Source organism: Schistocerca serialis, chromosome 3, assembly GCF_023864345.2.
Source record: "Schistocerca serialis cubense isolate TAMUIC-IGC-003099 chromosome 3, iqSchSeri2.2, whole genome shotgun sequence".
NCBI classification, from domain to species: Eukaryota; Metazoa; Arthropoda; class Insecta; order Orthoptera; family Acrididae; genus Schistocerca; species Schistocerca serialis.
In genome coordinates, this window is record NC_064640.1 from 263906951 (window position 1) to 263928661 (window position 21711).

The 21711-nt window shown below is 37.6% G+C and overlaps 1 protein-coding gene across 2 annotated transcripts in view; it reads left to right on the forward strand.

The window, feature by feature from the left end:
• Window positions 1-21711, forward strand: part of LOC126470038 (C2 domain-containing protein 5) — a 238690-nt gene that overhangs the window by 186002 nt on the left and 30977 nt on the right. For both annotated transcript variants that reach the window (XM_050097533.1, XM_050097534.1), the window contains 7 exons: window positions 9821-9954; window positions 10030-10264; window positions 12756-12959; window positions 17791-17904; window positions 17978-18193; window positions 18304-18406; window positions 19294-19386. In XM_050097533.1, the coding sequence (XP_049953490.1) occupies window positions 9821-9954; window positions 10030-10264; window positions 12756-12959; window positions 17791-17904; window positions 17978-18193; window positions 18304-18406; window positions 19294-19386 (1099 nt within the window). The remainder of the gene's footprint in view (window positions 1-9820; window positions 9955-10029; window positions 10265-12755; window positions 12960-17790; window positions 17905-17977; window positions 18194-18303; window positions 18407-19293; window positions 19387-21711) is intronic.

Consider the following 21711-nt stretch of genomic DNA (forward strand, 5'->3'; position numbering starts at 1 on the left):
TTCGAAATGTGGTGCTACAGAAGAATGCTGAAGATTAGATGGGTAGATCACATAACTAATGAGGAAGTATTGAATAGGATTGGGGAGAAGAGAAGTTTGTGGCACAACTTGACCAGAAGAAGGGATCGGTTGGTAGGACATGTTCTGAGGCATCAAGGGATCACCAATTTAGTATTGGAGGGCACCGTGGAGGGTAAAAATCGTAGAGGGAGACCAAGAGATGAATACACTAAGCAGATTCAGAAGGATGTAGGTTGCAGTAGGTACTGGGAGATGAAAAAGCTTGCACAGGATAGAGTAGCATGGAGAGCTGCATCAAACCAGTCTCAGGACTGAAGACCACAACAACAAACAACAATGGATTTTAGACCCCCGTCAGCGTCCCTGGGCTTTCCCCAAATGGAGCAGTCTGTACTGAACCAGACATGATTGCTGTACTCTTAGCAGAGCATTTTGCTCAGAGTTCCGCTTCTACGAATTGCCCGCTGGCCTTTCACTCCCTGAAAGAGTGGTTGGAACGTTGGAGTCTTTCATTCCGTAAGTGCCACCCCAAATCGTGCAATGCTCCATTCAGTGAGTGGGAATTCCAAAGTGCCCTAGCCGCTTGCACTGGTACAGCTCCCAGGCCGGATCGCATCCACTATCAGATGCTCAAACACCTCTCGGTGAACTGCCAGCGACGCCTGCTAGACCTTTTCAACTGTATTTGGGTTGAGGGTGAGTTCACGTCACAATGGCGGGAAAGCATTGTCATCCCTGTGTTGAAAACTGGCAAGAACCCCCTGGAGTGGTTGCCATCTTGACATGCAGAAGGCATATGATATAACATGGCGACATCACATTCTCACCGCGCTTCATGGGTGGGGTCTTAGGGGCCCGCTCCCAATTTATATTCAAAATTTTCTGTCACTTCGTTCCTTCCACGTGCATTGCTTGAGTTACACCAGCTAGGGTGCCGATCAGTCTACCCTTCTCCGGCTGTATCAGATGTTGATTCAGTCCCATCTCGATTATGGGATCCTGGCTTACGGTTCGGCATCACCTTCCGCATTGCGGTTGCTTGACCCTGTACTTCACTCCGGGATCTGATCGCAACTCCACATGAGCCCTGTAAACAACATACTTGTGGAGGCTTGTGTCCCTCCATTGCGCATTCGGCGCCAAAGCTTACTGACTGCTTATGCTGCTCATGTTTGTAGCTTGCCTGGACATCCCAATTACCAACTTCTGTTCGCCAACTTGGTCGTCCATCTTCCCGAACGGCGGCCACAGTCATGGTGTAAGATCGCGGTTTGCGTCCGGGCTCTTCCTCTGGGCTTGTGTTTTTCTCTTGCCCTCCTCTTTTCCGGGCCCATTTACATATATCCCCTTGGTATGTGCCCTGCCCATGCCCTTGGCTGGATTTGGCACAGGGCCTGTAGGACTCAGTCCCTCCTGAGGCCCTCCACCGCTGCTTTCTTTCCATCTTTGCCGCGTTTCATGGCTCTGACGTGGTCTGCATCAACGGTTCAATGGTTACTGGTTGAGTTGGTTATGCTATTACTCTTGGGGATCATTCTGAACAATGCTCATTGCCGGCTGGCTGCAGTGTTTTCACTGCAGAGCTGGTAGCCATCTCTCGCACCCTAGAGTATATCTGCTCTTGCTCAAGTGAGTCCTTCGTCATCTGTAGTGACTCTCTGAGTGGTTTACGAGCTATCGACCAGTGTTTTCCTCACTCTCATCTGGTGATGGCTATCCAGAAGTCCATCCATACTCTTGCCCGTTGCGACCACTCCGTAGTTTTTGTGTGGACCCCAGGTCATGTCAGCATCCCGGGTAATGAACATGTTGACATGCTGCCCAAACAGGCTATCAGTGAACCGACCCTGGAGATTGGCCTTCTGGAATGTGATCTCCAGTTGGTATTGCGGCAAAAAGTCCTTATTACTTGGGGTGATGAATGGCGCTCCCTGCCTTCCCCCAACAAACTCCGGGTCGTCAAAGAGACTACCGGTGTGAGGCGCTCCTCCTTGCGGGCCTCTCACAAGAACTCCATTGTACTCTGCCGACTATGCATTGGCCACACCTCTCTGATGCACGGTTATTTATTGCGCCGCGAGGACCCACCTCTCTGTTGCTGTGGTTCAGCATTGACAGTGGTCCACATCTTGTTGGACTGTCCACTTTTAACTGCACTCAGGCAGACGTTTGCGGTGCCTGATACGCTCCCTGCACTTTTGACAAATGATGTTGCCATGGCAGGCTTAGTTTTGAGTTTTGTGCGCACGGGGGAGATTTTATCGCTCTATGTGAGTGTTTGTCTCTTTTTTTGTGTTGAGTCTGGCCTTTGGCCAAAGGTTTTACATTGAGGTTTTTAGTGTGTCTCTTGGTGGTTGGCTTTCTCTTTTTTTTGTTACCATGGTTAGCCAACCACTGTAAAACTGTGTGTTTTTTAATTCATCCTTTATGGTGTTTGTCTATGTCTTTCTTGTTCCATGTCATCCCTTTTTACCTCCGTTGGTTGTTTATATTCCTTGTGGGTTTTCATGATCATGGAAAAAGGGACCGATGGCCTTTGTAGTCCGGTCCCTTCAACCCTCACAATCCAACCAACCACAAGTATTCCTGTTGCTGTACCTCAAACAGTATAAGGGGAACATAAATGATCTTTCACTCATATGTCGTGTGTGTTTGTATGATTTTCTTCTCTTGCTGCACATAAATACAATATTTGTAAATGAGCTTTTATTTCAGTTGCATCTGTCCGGTTAGTATCCCTTTCTCTGGAATAATGTCCCTGTACTTCAGGTGTCTTTTTATTAATGTACTCAACAATGGTAGAGAGCAGCTCATTGTCAAAAAAGCATTTCCAACATTACATTGGTGTTCTTACATACTCCACAGCTCCTTTCACTCACGGTAAGTGACTGATGATGTTTTGTCATCAAGTGCAAACATTTTTTTGGTGGATACATTTTGACCATTTTGTAGAGTTTTTCCATTGTAGAAAACACTTGTCAATATAATTATCACTGGAATCTGCATCTTTCTCAGTGCCAGTATTTTATTGTCTCGTTTCCACACTGTCTTCTTTCACATCGCTATAAATGCCAAACCCATCGTCTGAGTGATCATCTTCCTCGAATAACAGCTCTAGTACTATTTCCCTGTCACATTCATTTTCGAGACTGTAGTTCTTCTGTGAGCTCATATTGGATCTGAAGATGAGTGAATACCTGTTATTGGCGGCTATTACTTACAACTACTAGATTTTTAAAAAAAGTAAAATATTTACCCATAGTAACGGCAAAGGTCGTGGGTCCTCTGGTAGACTCCTGCAATACAGCTGTAGTAACAACCCCTTCACTCCAACACTGTACTGCAACTGATGTGTTGTTGATGAGCAAAATGTATTTGCATTTAGTTAACTGGAAGGTAGATAGCACCACAAGCCTGCCAATGTATCTGATGGACAGTACTGCGTAAATAAAGTTTACCTGGCGTCTGTGAGATGCCATGTGACCACTCCAGGGTTAAAAGTTAAGCATGTTTGTTACCTGAAAAACACAGCTGTGAAGCTGAGAACATTTCACATTTTCTTTGTATTCTACTATCAATCCACATCCTATGACCTTGTTATGTTTCCTGGTGATTCAACCAATGTAAAGTTAAAATATAACATTTTCTTTCAAGTGGTACAAGGTTAGCTGCCAATTGTTTTATTTTACTCATATTGATTACATTGATTCAGTGAGTTTCACCATTTTGATTTTTAGATGTAACACAGAATGTTCCCCATAGTTACTCTTGGTATTACACTTAACAAAAATCAAAATAGTGAAAGTTAGTGAATCAGCATAATCACATCACGAGGAAAAGAGAAGTGGTTGATATGAAGTTCTCAGGGTTCCAGTCAGGTGAGTTGGTTGAAATGGCATGATATTTCTCCCATCATCTTCTGATGAGTGCCTTTATGAAGTGATTCTTCCAGAAGTGACTCTTATCGAACAGTCATTCCATTTCAGTTAACCCACCTGGCTGGAAACCCAATAACTTTATATTAATCCACATCTAGTTTATGTTTTTGTCTCATGTACACAAGATACTGAGGAATCTTTCAGGAATAAATCTGAAATGCCTCAGAAAAAAATCATTCAAGGAAGTAGACAGTACTCTGCATGTAGCAATGTGTTCTTAGGATTTGGTGTAGAGTTGTGTGGTGGTCCCTACTGCACTGATGAGATCTGTCATGGTTCAGAGTCATGTTTTCTTTAAGTTTAGTGCCATTTGCTCCCAGTGTTTTCACTGGTGCAGTCAAAGCATGATCCTGAGTGTGAATACCAATATCACAGTATACAAGAAACACCATCTAGGATGGCTGACTGACTCAGTTCACATAAAATGATGTTCTAATGTAGTCACTATTGATTTCAACATGTGTTGTGACTTCTGTCAGAAATGACTAATTATGTGGCTTTTAAATAGGTCACTGTTTATCTTTCTTTACAATAATTAATCATACGTGTTACATTATTTTACATTACATAGGGTGAATCATATTCCAAGAATGCCTTGGAGAAGAGTTTCTAGGTTGTGAAAAGAAGTTAAATATGTAAATACAGTACTGGTAAAACAGAGTGTATTGACCAGAATGAGATTTTCACTCTGCAGCGGAGTGTGCGCTGATATGAAACTTACTGGCAGATTAAAACTGTGTGCCCGACCGAGACTCGAACTCGGGACCTTTGCCTTTCGCGGGCAAGTGCTCTACCAACTGAGCTACCGAAGCACGACTCACGCCCGGTACTCACAGCTTTACTTCTGCCAGTACCTCGTCTCCTACCTTCCAAACTTTACAGAAGCTCTCCTGCGAACCTTGCAGAAGTTTCATATCAGCGCACACTCCGCTGCAGAGTGAAAATCTCATTCTGGAAACATCCCCCAGGCTGTGGCTAAGCCATGTCTCCGCAATATCCTTTCTTTCAGGAGTGCTAGTTCTGCAAGGTTCGCAGGAGAGCTTCTGTAAAGTTTGGAAGGTAGGAGACGAGGTACTGGCAGAAGTAAAGCTGTGAGTACCGGGCGTGAGTCGTGCTTCGGTAGCTCAGTTGGTAGAGCACTTGCCCGCGAAAGGCAAAGGTCCCGAGTTCGAGTCTCGGTCGGGCACACAGTTTTAATCTGCCAGTAAGTTTCAGAGTGTATTGAGTTTGTGAATTATATTATAACTAAAAGCATAAATTTTAAAAATATCCCTTGTTTTCACTGGAGTAGGAATTTGCCAAGAGAAAGTTCACTTGTAAACTCTGTTATAATGCCTACTTGATGTTGAGTAAGCTCTGGCAGGTTAGTAAATACATGTGTTTTCATGTATGTGACCATTCTGTGCTAATGGTAAACTTTTGAAGTATTGGTAAAATTTAGTCTTTGGTCTTTGTGCTATTATTATATTATTTTTGAATAAGAGACATAATTGTCACAACAGAAGAATTATATATGTTGTACAACATTTGTTGTTAGTCAGCTGCCAAAATACGAAGCTCTTTCTAAGAAGTCCCGGCAGGAAGTTATTGGAGTAATACCTGAAGTAATTCTTGTAACCCCATCTCTGTTCTAAAAATGTGGTCTTTTTTAGTTGAGTTTCCCAAAAACTGATTACATAACTCATTTGTGAATGGTCACATGTTTATTTTTAAATCACTCATGCAGTGGAAATGTTGCTGAGGTTAGGCAGTTTGTCAAGTATAGAGTGTTGGTTTTGCAATTTAGGATGTAATCTGTCTGTAGTACCAAAAACTGATTGCTATCTATTCCTTGAACTTCATTGTTTGCATTCACTGTAACAGGATGCTCTGGTATTGTGTGAGCTTTACTAAATAGGCTGTACTGAGTTTTTTCAGGATTAATATTGACATATTTAATTAACTACCCTTTCCGTAAGAGGACCAAATAGACGAAGTAACATTTTCAAAGTTTGTTGAGAAAGTAATGTACTCAGGAATGGTAAGCCATCTCAGCAGTAATGGGGTACTTAGTAAATCACAGTTTAGATTTCAAAAATGCTATTCTACAGAGACAGCAATATACAATTTTGCTGCCCACATAATAGAGTCTTTAAATAGTAAAATGTCACCAATAGGAATTTTCTGTGACATATCCAAAGTGTTTGAGTGTGTGAACCATTACTTCATATTACAGAAATTATAATTCTATGGTATAAATGGCACAGCATATAAGTGGTTTAAGTCTTACCTACAGAACAGGAAGCAAAAAGTTTCTTTATATGGTTTAAATGATTTAAGGAAGTTTCCAACTTCATCTAACTGGGGTGAAATTACGTTAGGTGTTCAACAGTGTTCGATCATGGGTCCCCTTCTGTTCTTGATATATGTGAGTGACCTCCCTTCTTATCTTAAACAAGAAGTTAAACTGACACTTTACTGATGATACAAGCATCATTATTAATCCAGTAAAAGAAACTCCAATAGAAAATGATGAAAATAATGGCTTTGCAAAAATTATTGATTGGTTTTCTGTGAATGCGCTTGCTCTGAAATTTGGAAAAAATAAATAAATAAATAAATAAATAAATAAAAACACAGCACACCCAATTTTCTACTGCAAGGAGTACAGTTCCTTCAATAAATATAACATATCAACTGAAGTTAGTAGCCAGGGAGAGCATACTAAGTTTTTGGGTGTGCATATAGATGAGAATCTTAATTGGAAAATTCATATTTTGGCTCTCCTAAAGTGACTAGGTTCAGCAACATCTGCAATCAGAATAATTGTCAATTTTGAGGATATAGAAATTAGCAAGCTAACATACTTTCCATGCTTCCACACTCTGATGTCATACAGAGTAATATATTGGGATGACTCAATACTTAGGCAAAAAGTATTCACTGCTCAAAAGAAAGTGGCTTGAATAATGTGCGGGGCTCCTAGTTGCACATCTTGTAAACATATCTTTAAAAGGTTAGGAATTCTTACAAGAGCCTCACAGTACATTTACTCAGTTGTTCTCAACAACATGGACCAGTTTAAAAACAACAGTGACATTTATGATTATAATACCAGAAGAAAGAAAGACTTACACCGTCCTCTACTTAACCTATCTTTGGCACAGAAAGGGGTAAAATATGCTGCTGTAAAACTTTTTGATAAATTACCAGATGAAATAAAATGTCTGACAGACAGCAATAACAGTTTTAAAAATAAATTGAAATCATATCTCCTTCACAACTCCTTCTATACCATAGATGAAGTCTTGAATAGGAATAAATAAATCTATAAGTATAATGCATTTTGTGCCATTTAAGGAAGTGGGGCAGGTAATAAAAATTTTAAGCTTTAAAACAGAAAAAAGAAAACGAAAAATCCTTCATTCATGTGTGCATTTCTTATGCGTTTGACATGTTCCACATCATAATGGTTACCATTAGATTTATTAATGGAACACGTAACTAACTAGCCCACACACACACACACACACACACACACACACACACACACACACACACCTTTTGTTGTTGATAAGTGAAGAAGTGTGAAGAGGCACGTATTTTTGTTGTGTGATAAAGAATATTAACTCTTGTATCAATCGAGATATTGAAGCAATTACAATTTTTTAAGTAGAATGATATACGTATTTTAATAGCATCTGAAAGCACTTGAAAGGATGAAAGGATGAGTACAATGATATAATGCTTGTTTTAATTTTGAGGTTGAAACTCTTCACAAAAGAATTCAAGAAATATTGTAAAATGGAAAGGCAAGTCAGCCAGAATCGACTATTGCATTGGAAACGTGTTCATTCCAGGCTACATTGTTGTACTAAACCTTTTGACCATTTACTTGTCTGCACTGCAGAAATAGCAGGAACTGTGTCATCTATTTGCAGGTCATTTCTGCTTCACATTTTTTCCATGTAGACATGTACAGCAATGGAGAGAAGTTAGACATGCTACTTTTATATGATGAAATGTCAAAGAAATGCTGTCAGAAAGGTATGGCAGTATAGGCATGTTTATCCTGATCCTCACTGTCCATCATGCCAAGCCCTTGCATAAGTTATTTCATCAATAAAGTGCGCAGGTAGTGTCATCATCAAACGGAGGATGAGCATTAAGACTGCAACTGGCTGAGCACATGAAGAAGCTGTTCTGGCTACAATGCTTATCAGTCTCCATGGTGGCATGAGACATATTGCCAAGGAATGTGGTATCAGCCAGATGAGTGACATTTGCATGTTGCATCAATATAAATACCACCCTATCATCTGTCACTACATAAGGCCCTCAAAAGACATGACTTCCAACATCGTATAGTATTCTGTCAGTCGGATCTGCAGCACCTGGGAGACAACACTACATTTTTCCAATGTGTGCTCTTTACTAACGAAGCAACATTTGTGAACCATGGCAATATAAATTTATGTAACATGCCCTATTGTGCCTTGGAAAATCCGTGCCAGCTTTGTCACATACAATTCCAACTATCGAGGAGTGTAAAAGTGTGTGTCATCAAAGAAAATACCATTGTTGGATCTTACATCATCCAAGGGATGTTAAATGGAAATACATATGCACACTTTCTTACAAAAATTCTACCTGCTCTTCTAGAAGATGTTCCACTGCATAAGTTACAGTGTACATGTTTCCAACATGACGGCTGCCCAGGTGCAGATACTGAATGAAAAGTTTCCTGACCATTCGATAGGACAGAATGCTGTGGTACAATGGCCAGCCAGATTCCCTGATTTGACTACTCCTGGTTTCTTTGTGTGTGGAGCACTGGCCACAACTGCACCAAATGATAAGCACAATTGAATCATCACTGTATGCAACTGCACATCATGCAATGTACTTTCGTCTGTTCATTTAACTCTCCAATGGTGATTGCAAATATGCCTTGCAGTTGATGGTACACAATTTGAGCACATGGTTAAGTAAAGTACACAACAATGTTTCATTAAGAAGAGTATGTAGTTTGTGGGTGACATATTGGTAGCCATTCTGAATAAAATGTTTATTCTATCTAATTACAATTTCAAGTAGTACCTGTAGACACATTTGTCTGGCAGCAGGTGTTTCCTGTTTAAGAAGCATTCCAACACCCCCAGGCAAATACAGGTTAGATTTTTTTTATTTTTTTATTTCAGAGCTAAGAAAGTTACTATAATAGTTTTTTAAATTCTGTCAATGGGGCATTTATCATCATGAAGTATTAACAACGAGCGTTTCTGTTTCGGCTTTGACAAGTAAGCAGCTCTGGGGAGGGCTTAAATGGAAAACTGCCTGACATAACTGGAGTAGTTTTCACAAAAAACCTAGAAATATACACATATTTGAAATAGTTTTCGTAAGCCCCATCTGATGCACCAGAAGCTTGCTTATGCCATAGTTCCACGTGCTACAAAAATCACAGCTGACCCTGTAGCTATGTTGTATAAGAAATGAGATTTTATCTTAGTAGCATAGGTCTGTCTTGCTGCATACAGTGATGGCGCATGGCGTGAGAGCTCTGCAACAAACAAACTTATTTCAGTATATCAGTTGATAAATAATTGAGACCATTATCAATACAAAACATTCTGTGCCCCTCAGTGTACTATCAGTTGTGAAAAACCTCATTTTGGTATCTGGAACCATCTGCTATTTGATCAGTGGTCTCCTTTACTAATAAAGTATTTTTTGAATTATTACCCATGTCTTTCATTGCAGTATCCAGCATTTGGTTCCATATTTACAGAATAACTCCTAATGTGTTTGTACTGACTATTTTTCAATTTTAAGATCTTCATGTACAAATTAAGTAACTGTTAAATTAAAATTACTTTCAGACTCTTCCAAAAATGCAGTGTGTTCTGGAATCTTCAGATGGCGATAATGTGCCAGCATGCAGTATCTGTCACATTCCTTACAGTGAAAGCAGTGTGCCTTTCAGGGTGACAATGATGAAGTGTGTAGTGTGTGGGTGAGTTTGTATATAGCAGATTTGTTTAATTACTAATTCTAGAGCAATGCATTACACAGTTGCTTATTTTTAAAGGAGAGGAAAAGTTCCGGATGTGCTGCTTACAACAATTGAGCCTCCTGAAGGTTTGCCAACAATGGGCAAAGGTTGTTTCTTGCAAGCATATGTGTGTCGCCCAAAACGTGTTCTGAGAGGTGAACTGAATGCAAAAGAAATTTCTGATGGACTACCTTTCCTTGAATATGAATTGCATCGATTGTTACTCATAAAACTAAAGCTTGCTGGTATGAATTCAATTTTTGGACTCAAGGTAAACAATATCTGTTAATGTGGTTTTTAGAAATTTATTGAGCTTATATTCATTGAAAATAATGTGTTTTGTTGTAAAAGGTATGCATAAATTTTCTATTCATTGTTTGAGTGTATTCCATGATAATTATCACGAGACAAGCAGTATTATTTAGGAAAAGAAAGTTGATCTTTAATATCCAATAATTTTCTGTGAGCCCTGGATAGTGTATTTTGGAGAGTGGCGGGCTTGACAATTGCAACCAGACATTTCCATCATTTCAAAATGTGTTCCTTAAATTTGTAAGGCAGAAGTGCTTCTTTGAAGAGTGTATTGCATATGTATACAGTACTTGAAGACTTGCAAGGCCTAGAAATAATTTGTAAGTACTGTAAAGTCTTGGGGGGCTGAGATAGGGTGTATTCTCCCCCCCCCCCTTTCCCTTCCTCCTCCCCCCCCCCAAAAAAAAAAAAAAATTCACTTAAGGATGAACATGACCTTATAAAAATAATGCTGTTTGAAAAATATGTGATTAGTATTTTGGTTGGGACCAGTCTTTGCTTATAATTGAATCAGTCACATCCTTGAAGCTGCTAGCTGTCAGAACATCTTATAACACTAACTACATTCTGTTCTGTCATATTTTTCTGCAAAGGAATTGTAGCTTATGTAAATCAGAATGGTTTCTGTCTTGTCCATGGCTACATTACAAAAAAAGAGTGACTGCATTAGGTCAGTCCACATAGTGAGCAATAGAAACCCACAGAAATAAAAGTTTTTTTTTTCCAAGAAGGTTTTTGTAACTGGAAAAAACTATAGAAAAGTTGAAAATATGTGACTATAGTCTTTTTCAGTGAGAATCTGTTGCAATTTTTCAGTGATGTGGAAATAGCAATCTGTGGTCAGCAAACTTGCACATCTGCTGACCAATCAGTAAAAAACGGAAGTTGCTTTACTAGTAATTATCAGTTAACTCAGTGGCCTGAATTAAACAGAACACACACTGAGAGTTCATGAAATGTTCTATAGAAATCTCATGACACTTTTAGATGAGAAGAAGAATGATGTACCAGAACTGAAGACCTGGTTGAAGCACCATGACACTTGCTTGTGAAGGTAATCCTTCTTCAAGACCAGTTAAAGAGCTGTTACCTCCACTGCATTCTTGTTTGGATCTTGCACTACATGGTGTTTCCAGAAATTACTGTCTATTGTGCAGTGTCTAGGTAAAAGTGATAAACACCTTAAACATAATTGTGGAGTCAGAAAGAAGGAAACCTGTGTACACTAATGTTGTGCTACAATCTGGTGTCGACAAGGCAAATCCAAATCCAAAAGTTCAAAGGCTGATACCAATGTGTCCAACTTGATGAGCTTTAGGGGCAAATTCTTCTAAACATTTCAGTGAAAACTATACCCAGGTCCAGAAAACAGTGACCGAAGTGTTGAATGCACAGAGCTCAATAACAGATGAAAATCCTGCAAGCTACATGAAGCGGTTCGAAAAGTTTGAGAATATTTTTTTATATGGCACTTGCTATTGATTTCTTTGGACTATTTGAAGAACTGGCCAGATCTCTACAGAATCAAAATTTTAATGCAACCATAATAAAACATTCTGTAGACATTGTAAAAGCAGTTTTGGAGGATGTAAGGACTGCATAAGTATTTGATTTGCTGTTAGAGAAAACCAAAGATTACTCTTAAGAACTTAAATCTGAAAGACTGAAATAACTCATGGTGAAGGAAAATACTAGTGAGATTCAAACACACAGAAACATCATGTCTTGTCATGTGAATGAAGAGTTAAGAAACGTATGTAAGAATTTGTTGGACTCTTTGAGGAAAGTTTGAAACAAGATAATCTAAAGCTACTATCTTGTCTTGAAGAGATACTTATTACATCCTTCCAGGTGGAACGTCCATCTACACAATATTTGGAAGAGTTGCTTTGAGTATACACAGCAGAATTTAACCTGAACAGATTTCACGCACGGCTCAAAATGCGGTGAACTGTTATGACTGGTGTACAACCATATAATGTATCCTATATTGGAAGTCAACTCATTACTGAATGTGGAAGTATTAAATAACTGTTTTAGCTGTTTCAGGAAGTTATTCTGCTGATCATTCTGATTATGACAGTTCTAGTATGAATAGCGTCCTGTAAGAGGTCATTCAGCACCTTGCGACAACTCAGATCCACACTGACACAGTCAAGTCTCTCCATCTACCCTCCTTTTTGTTCATCAAGACAGGGCTGGGAAATTTAATTTAATTTACATCATGAAATAATTTGTTTTCCAAACGGTGGGAAGGAAAACTGTGTTCGGAAATTGCATGTGAAATTTTTGGCGTCTAAAAATAAACAAAATAAATGCTCTCTTCTTTTTCAAATCAACTGAGATGTGATGCAGTGTTCCTAAACCCTTGTAGAACACAGTGAACGTATTTCTGAATCCACCAGATTTGAATTTTAGATATGCTTTCAATTGCAGATGTTGTTTTGCAGGTTGAAGTTGCTATTGGAGAGAAAATGATGATTGCGTTAGCAACAGGCACAGCTATATTCCTTTCACCATTGCCTGTGCCTCCCATTCCAAAAATATCATGTGCAAATCCATGGACAGATGAGAAAAGACTTAATGAAATACAAAAGAGTATAGTGGAAACAGTTAAGAAAAACAGAGATTTATATCAGTTAAAAAATCTTGCAGTAAGTAAACATACATTTTTGAGCAACTACTTTCTTAATTAATTGCACTGCTATAATTCAGTATATAATTTAGTTTTTTAAATAAGTTGTATATTATTTACAATGTACACTTTACTGTCACCAGTAGCAAAAAATGATATGGGCAATTCTGTGAACTGCAATAAAAACAACTAATGTTTTTCAAGCAGCATGAGAAACAATGAGTATGAAATGTTGAGTATGTGGTTCAAACATGAAACCATTTTACTGAGTTTCAGCTTCCTGTGCCATGTAGATTGGTTTGTTAAAAACACACTTTTAAACTGTATATTTTTGTACTCTATACTTTATAGCAAATATAAATGTTTGAAACATTGTGATTTGTAAATCTCGTATGTCAGTGTCTACAGTTACACTTGTAGATCGACAAATAGGCACATATCTGAGGGAGCAGGGAAAATGTATTAATATTATATTTTTTTCCTAATATGCTTATAAACTATTTACATTAATTCCATGCATAATTATCCCAATTCAGACTTCTGATTCTGTAGCTGTTCAAATTTAAAAGCTTTGATGACATGCTCATGCCAAACAAATTGCTGCAAATTAGATTAAGGGACTAGAAATACTTTCAAACCAACTAATGCGTGGTATAGAGAGAGCTCTCCGAAAGAAGTGAGCAACTGAATCTGACAATCACAGACCAGAATTAGTACTTGTCTTTTACTGAAACATTCCATTTAAGAATACTTTGGGTTTGATGATAACTTGTATGTCATAAATTTCAAAGTAAATTTCATTTGTTATTAGTACTAGGTGTATAGATTGTATTCGGTAACCTGAGTCTGTGGATCAAAATTTTGATATCGCAGTTATAAGATTATCATCAGTGATGGAATGGATCAGAAATTTTTGATCACAATAATCTCGGTGAAGATTGTGTGTAGATGAGTAAGTACATTATAGAGCAGTGAAAATACACATATAATGCAATTCCACATTATTTACCTGACAAATAGAGTGTCACTATTTGCCTCTGTAATACTGTGTTATATAGCTTCTAGCTTTGTGGCACAGACAGGCAAATGATCTTATTGCTGGAAGTGACTGGAAAGAAATGTGTGTTTTGATAAGATGTAGTGACTACAGTAAGATTACGAAATTGGAAATTATATACATCTTAATACTGGAGGAGAAAATGGGGTTACTTGATCTTGGATGGAATAATGACACTATTATGAATAGGATAGTTCCTACTCACCGCATAACGGAGATGCTTAGTCACAGACAGGCACAACAAAAAAAGACTGGCAAACCAGTAAGCTTTTTTTCCCCTCATAATCTGCTTGTAAACTATTTACATTAATTCCATGCATAATTATCTCAGTTCAGACTTCTAATTCTGTAGCTGCATGCGCGCGCGCGCGCGCGCGCGCACACACACACACACACACACACACACACACACACACACACACACGCGCGCGCGAATGCAACCCGCACACACATGACCAAAGTCTCTGGCTGATCTCCACTATATGGCCAGTAGCACCTATCCTTTTCATGATATTGTCGTTACTTGATCGTGCTTTATTGCCTCCGAGATCTTCAGTTCCAGAATTATTTCTTGTGGGAACTTAATGGATGGAATGTCTGTGATACATTAAATTTATTGTGAAGACAGAAAAGTATTTGCAGAAGTGATTCGACTAACAATAACTGTTGCAGATATTTTCTAAAACTTTTAGAATTACTTCCAAATGAAAGTATCTCTAACACTTGCTTTAAAGAGTATGTAATCTCTGACTGTCCTAGAGTTGTTCAGATTCAAATACCATGATTGTCACTGTAATATGAATGCAATCATAGACTAATTGTTTATCAGATAATTGCAGGCATTTATGAAGCTTGCATAAAGGGAGTTGAAATGCCCTATCCCGACAATGTTAATTTTAGTGATTTGGCTTCCCTGTATTTCAGGAATCACTGTAGCCATTGACATGAAACTTTTACAGGACATTAAACTGTATGTTCTGAGTGTACTGAACTACAATAATTACGTTTCAGCCACTGTTTTCGGAAATACAATTTTTTAATTACACGGTTAAAATTTTGTGCACTTTTGTTGTACATTATCCTAAATAATTTTAATTATTCATAACATTATGTTCTCTTTTTAGTTCAGTAGACTCAGGGAATGTATGTTATTACTCCCTGAAAATTTTAATACTGTACTCAAAGTTGTTTCTGAGATTTAGGGAAAAATGCAACACAAAATGTAAATTTTCAGGAACGGCTTCTAAAGTTTTGAAAGACTGTAACTCACTTTGTATATGCTTAATTTCTTATTTTTAGTCACTCAGAAGCACCCTGCACCATACTGTATATCATCCTCTTGATTTTTTTCCAAGTATTTTCTTCTTTTCTTCTTTCTGGACTCCTTTGTGGGCAACTGTGCTGCATACTCTGCTCTATCAATGCAAACCTTGTCCATCTGTTAAAGTTCTCTGATGCAGTGTGCTCCAGGATTAATTCCAGTATGCTGTAGCACTTTCACCCTACCAATGTTGCCATCATTAAAAGCAATAACAGCATCACTGACCCCCCCACCCCACTTTAGTGTCTTCATTCCAGCAAAAACATTTTTTGGTAAGCGAGTCCGCATAAGATTATTGAATGATTCATTGGGATTTTGAGTCTGACCATGCAGTCACTTTTTCAGTAATTCAGGATTTGCCAGCTCTCTGTAAATAGGTTTCATGATACCCATGACTGCTGCTGGGATGCAATGTTTATGGCTGTATAAACTGTTTGAGTACTGGGCATAGTGGTAATTGCACCATGAATCAGTTGCAGGAGGACAAAGGTGGTGTACTGGTTTTTCATCAGTTGACAGTCTGTGGGAGAAGGTAGCACATACAGCCTGCTTCAGTTTCAACAAATCCTCAATATTATTTCTAATGGCCATCCCCTAATACTACTATAGTTCATCTATCATTTTGTCTGTCAGCCTGCCTCTTACGGTTATACCATCAGAAAGTTTCTTGTCTCTCAAACTTTGTTTGAACATCCTCCACCTGGTGCCCATCCTCTTCTGGACATGACCAACACATTCCAGTTTTGTGATAATCTTCTCACCATAAGGCTGAGCGGTTACTACACTGTTATATGTTTTTGAGTCTCCATCACCTAAGAACTTAGTGTTACACACTCCCCTTTCATTCACAGATCGACTACAAATTTCAGTAGCTGCAGAGGCTTACATTCCGCTGGCTGCTGTGGCCGAGCAGTTCTAGACGCTTCAGTCTGGAACTGCACTGCTGCTACGGCCTCAGTTTCGAATCCTGCCTTGGGCATGGACATGTGTGATGTCCTTAGGTTAGTTAGGTTTAAGTAATTCTAAGTCTAGGGGTCTGATGACTTCAGATGTTAAGTCCCATAGCGCTTGGAGCCATTTGAACCTCCATACCACCACTTGTTCCTTCATAATTTTTGTCACAGTTATGCCCTTCTTCATTCCTTGATTTACACTTATAACAATGTTTGGTTAAAATCTGGAAATCTATTACCTTTCCAGTGTCCACACTGGTCACTGTAGCAACAGAATTCTTAGAACTATAGCTGTGCTTCTGCCAAGTGTCACCAAAAGCTACTGGTGTGTCAGTCATACCATCATTTATTTCAACAGCTGTGTTTGCAGCACCCTTCATTGACTCACATGCAACAGATTCCACAGCAGCTCTGATAAATCCTGCATACTTATTGATTTTACAATGTGGGCGTGTCATATTCATCATGGCACACATTCTTTCTGCTACAGTGTGTCCTTTGCCAAAAGATCTAAATTCATAAAACCACCTAACTTATACTTCAAAATAATTATCTTTACACTTATCAGAATTCCAAAATGAATCAGTATACTTACAACCGGCACAATTAATGACAAGTTTCCTGGCAAGTCCATTTGATACCTCACTGTCTTCATGTAAACTAACTGGCCCTCCATATATTTTGCAACACACACATTCACCTAACACCCTTGTTAGGATGTGTAAATCTATCAGAATATAACCTAACCTACCATTTACACCACTTTCGTTTTGAGAAAACTGTGTATCACAATGTTTTATTTTAATCTTTGAAGCACTAATGGGTGTTTCTCTAGATACTGATGAGTTTGCCTGTATTTCATTGTGTGTAATTTCACACGCCACATGTTGAACACAATGTTTCCCTTTATTCGAAAATCTATTACCATGAAACACACATTTCTTAAAAACACTTTGTTTTGGCATCATACTTTACTTTTTGAGAGATTTTCCAATCTATTCATCACTTTTCATCAGAAAAACGTTAGCACTTTGACATACAATGCATGTTTATACTATGAATCGATACAATAATCTTTTTGACACTGCTAGCAATACAAACATGTAATTTAACCTTTATAACATAGCAATCCACAGCCTTCTATATAAAAAATTACCAGTTTTGGTAGATCTTAAAGTATGCATGTAAAAAATTTTAACATTTTCAACAGGTGTATATTATATTTCAAAAAATTGAATAAAATACTTCCCATGTGAGTGTGTGTGTGTGTGTGTGTGTGTGTGTGTGTGTGTGTGTGTGTGTGTGTGTGTATCATTTTATTTGGAAAATTGCAAATTTTATAATGAGATAAACATCTGAAAATGTGAAAAAAAATTCCATTGTAACTTCCCTTAATGTTGGGTCTGTGCTAAACAGATATGTATTGTAGTCATAGTACTCACATTTTAATATTGTGAGACTGAGTATGTGATACTTGGATGTGTGATCCTGCTGTAATAATGGTAATCACTGTGTACAGGAGCCTGACACATATTCCAATGGGAAGGTTCCAACATTTGATACTGAAGACTCAGATGATGAACGTCCAGCACTGGAGCTATCAACAGGAAATAAAGATACTTGGATATTTGAAGTATGTAACTTTTGATGAGATTTGTTTGCCATGCAGTCCTGTGAATTGTATGACACTATACACATACTTTCAGATTGATGACTCTGAGGATGTGGACAAGTTATCATTGTTGATTGATCCAAGGCCACCAGAAGGTTTTCACACGGTGAACATTGAAACTGTTCCTGGTCTTGATGAACTTGAAGTAGTTCGAAACCTACAGATGTTTACACAAGTATGGCGAGCAAAAATATCAAGCCATCAAACTCACGTTGGTGCGTTTAGTCAGCATATAAACAGACTTCTTCAGGTAATATGTTTCGTACAAAACTTATACTTCTGTAAATGGAATATCTACAATGAAACATTCCTTCTGTGTCCTTAGGTTACTCATTTATAGTTTTACTCCTCTGTTTCCAGAGTGTATACTTCAAACTGAGGCGACTAGTTCCATGTGCATTGTGCAACTTAGAATTCCGAGTTGAGTTGCCAGAAATTGATGAAGTTCAGTTGTCTGTGTTAGGTAATTCCATGATATTTTTGAATTTGTGGCTAGTCCTAAAGAAAATATGGTATGGAAAGTTCTGGCAGAATATAAATAACTCATTGAGCAGTAGAAACAGCGAGTCATCGACAGGCACACAAAAAAGAATATTTTATATTTTTCTTAGATGCGGAAAGGAGGAGCAGATGATGATTTGAGCTGGGATGTCAGAAAGAAAAAGGCATTGGTGGTTATTAAAAGGAACTCTGAATAACAAGTTACTGGTCTGGTAAATGAAAATGTGAAAAAAATTGTGCTGTGGGCTGTACATGTTAGTGATTGTTGCACATGGTAAATAAGTGACAGGTGTAAAATGATTGGAACAATGTGAAGAGGAGAGGTGGGTTGATTTGGGGGTAAAATGTAATAATTCAAGACAGTGCTTTGTGCATTCTGGCTGAATGAATGAACTATTTCAGGGCATTTACATATTTTAAGTGACAGGTGTAAAATGATGATTGGAGCAATGTGAAGAGGAGAGGTGGGCTGATTTGGGGGTAAAATGTAATAATTCAAGACAGTGCTTTGTGCATTCTGGCTGAATGAATGAACTATTTCAGGGCATGTACATATTTTGCACTGAAACATTGCTAACATTATATAATTTAAATAGGATGGTCCTGATAGACATTGCACTAACAATGATGAGACATAATTACTAACGGTTAATGGACATTGTAGCTACATTCAATTCATTATATCAGTTTTTTGTTTCTGAATGAAACATGCCAGTTCTTTCTACTCATATGATTTATAAGTTCATTATATATTATTTATAACCATGTTCTTGAGAGTTACACTATACATCAATTAAAATGATACTTAATTACATTCTAAACTAATGAAATGTTTTTATTCTGTGCAAGGTATGGCAATAGGTCTTTCAGAACCTGAAAAAATGACAAAAATCCGGAAAAAAATTCCTACTCCTACAAGCAAGGATGATTTTAAAAAATTAGGTAAGTTACATTTGTGTCACACTAGTGCATTGTTCATTATTCATTTGGTTACATAGTACGTGTTAAAAGTAAAACCCACAGAAAATAAACTGTGCTGTGTTGCTATGTTAGGGAAACTGAAGCGAAGAAAATCTTGCCTGTTTCTCTCCATTATTCATTGTGAAAACCATACATATATTTGTAAGTTTTATGCATAAATCTGTGAAACACCAAACTAATTTTGCATCATAACAAAATGGCTAATGTAAGACATTGCATTAATTTCATCATGCTAGAAAACTCTTAAAATCAGCTGTGCAGTAAATCTTTTATAGGTAACATATCAACAGGTTCTTTCAAGAGGCAATGGTTTTGCAGATTTTAGTTTTTTTTTTTTTTGCAGTTTACCATGATGAACTCTTCAGTGATAATGGACAACACTTCATTGCAAGAGATACGATAGCTGTATATTTTAAGAAAAGTTTATTTTGCTAGCCTCACTTATATGGAATAAATAGTCGATGACTAGTTTCGATCGTATACAGGATGGTCAGAAACAGTCTGTAAAACTTGTAAGTCATTGCAGGATAGGTTGTGCTGAGAAGTAATTGTTAAGATAAAAGTCAGTGTGTTGCACTATTTCTGAGTTAATTGGTGTTGAAGTTAGCCAATCACACTGTTGTGTGTGCAAATTCAAGCCACATACTATTATTATTATTATTATTATTATTATTATTATTATTATTATTTATTTTATGGCCTTCATTGGACCACTCTAGTCAAAAATACAAAGTTGTAAATAAGTTGTTACACAGGGATACAATTTGGCTCAACAATAACTTAATACAATATTTAGGTAATATAATTATTAGAGTATATTCTTATATGAAAGGTGTTTTGCTCTTCTGTCTGCCCAATATTTCTTCATCCTTTCAGATATTTTCTTTCTTTCTTCATCTGGGACCACTCTTCCTGTACTCCTTGTATTGATTTTTATTTGTAGTCTGGTTTGTGGGTCTTGCAGTATTCTGGTTCTCTCTGTCTTGTTTTTTAGGTCATCTACTGTAATTTGGAGTTCTTTTATATCTTCCTTAATTTCTGTGATCCATTTAATGTCACTCTTGCTATTACACAATTTTTGTATTATTTTTTTACTAATTCTGTTTTCTGGAGTTCTCATCAGATGTGCAAAGAATAAGATGCGTTTCTTCCTGATCGTGCTCATGACTGGTTCTATTTTCTTATATACTGTTTCATTTGATGTTATTCTCCAATGTCCATTTATTATATACTGTTTATTTATACATGTCCTAATTATTCTCCTTTCTATTTTTAGTATTCTGTCAATTTCTGCTGTATTAGTTGTTTTGAAGATAGTTTCAGCTGCATACGTTATTTCTGGTTGTGTAACTGTTTTATAGTGTTTTAATTTTGCATCTATAGATAGGCTTTTTTTTGTTATATGTAGTTTTGGTAATGTAATTTGCGTAGTTCAGTTCTTTTATTCTATTCTGCCATGATGGCTTCTCATTTAGATTGTATGTTATTATTTCGCCTAAGTATTTAAATTTATCAACAATTTTGATTTCCTGTTCTCCTATTGTAATTTTGTTTGCAATTGGTGGACCAGTTAGCATAATCTCCGTTTTTTCAAATGATATTCTAAGGCCTACTTTCTCTGCTATTTCTTGTAGTGATATCACTTGTTGCCTGGCTTCTTGAACGGTGTTGGCTAGGAGAACAAGATCATCAGCGAATCCCAAGCAGTTTAAGCTAATATCATCTTTTGCACTTCCAATTCTTATCATCTTTGGATTGTCCTTGTTCCATTCTCTCATTATGTATTCCAGTGCACAGTTGAACAGTAATGGTGATAGGCAGTCACCTTGTCTTAAGCCTGTTTTTATGAGGAATGGTTCCGAAATTTCTCCTCTAAACAATTATTATCAGTTGTTCACATAGCATAGATGATAGCATGTAAGACTGGTAAGCTTTTGGTTCAGGTTTGCTCCTTACTACTGTCCCATGTTCAATTTCTCATTCACTCTGTTCTTCCATTTCAAGAAACCAAATGAAGAACACATTTAACGACACCATCTCTGGGGGCCTACTTGAATTTGCACATGCAGAGACCTGATAGGCTAACTTCAATGCTAATTAACTCTGAAGTGGTACAACACACCATTTTTTTCTTGCTCAGTATCTGAAGGGAATATAGGGCGTGTTCATTAAGCAATACTAATCTTGTCATAACAAAAAAAGATATAGTTACAAATACTTAGAAGTCTTTGAAGTACTCCCCTCGTGTATCTACACATTTTTTCCAGCAGTTTTCCCAGGAATAGT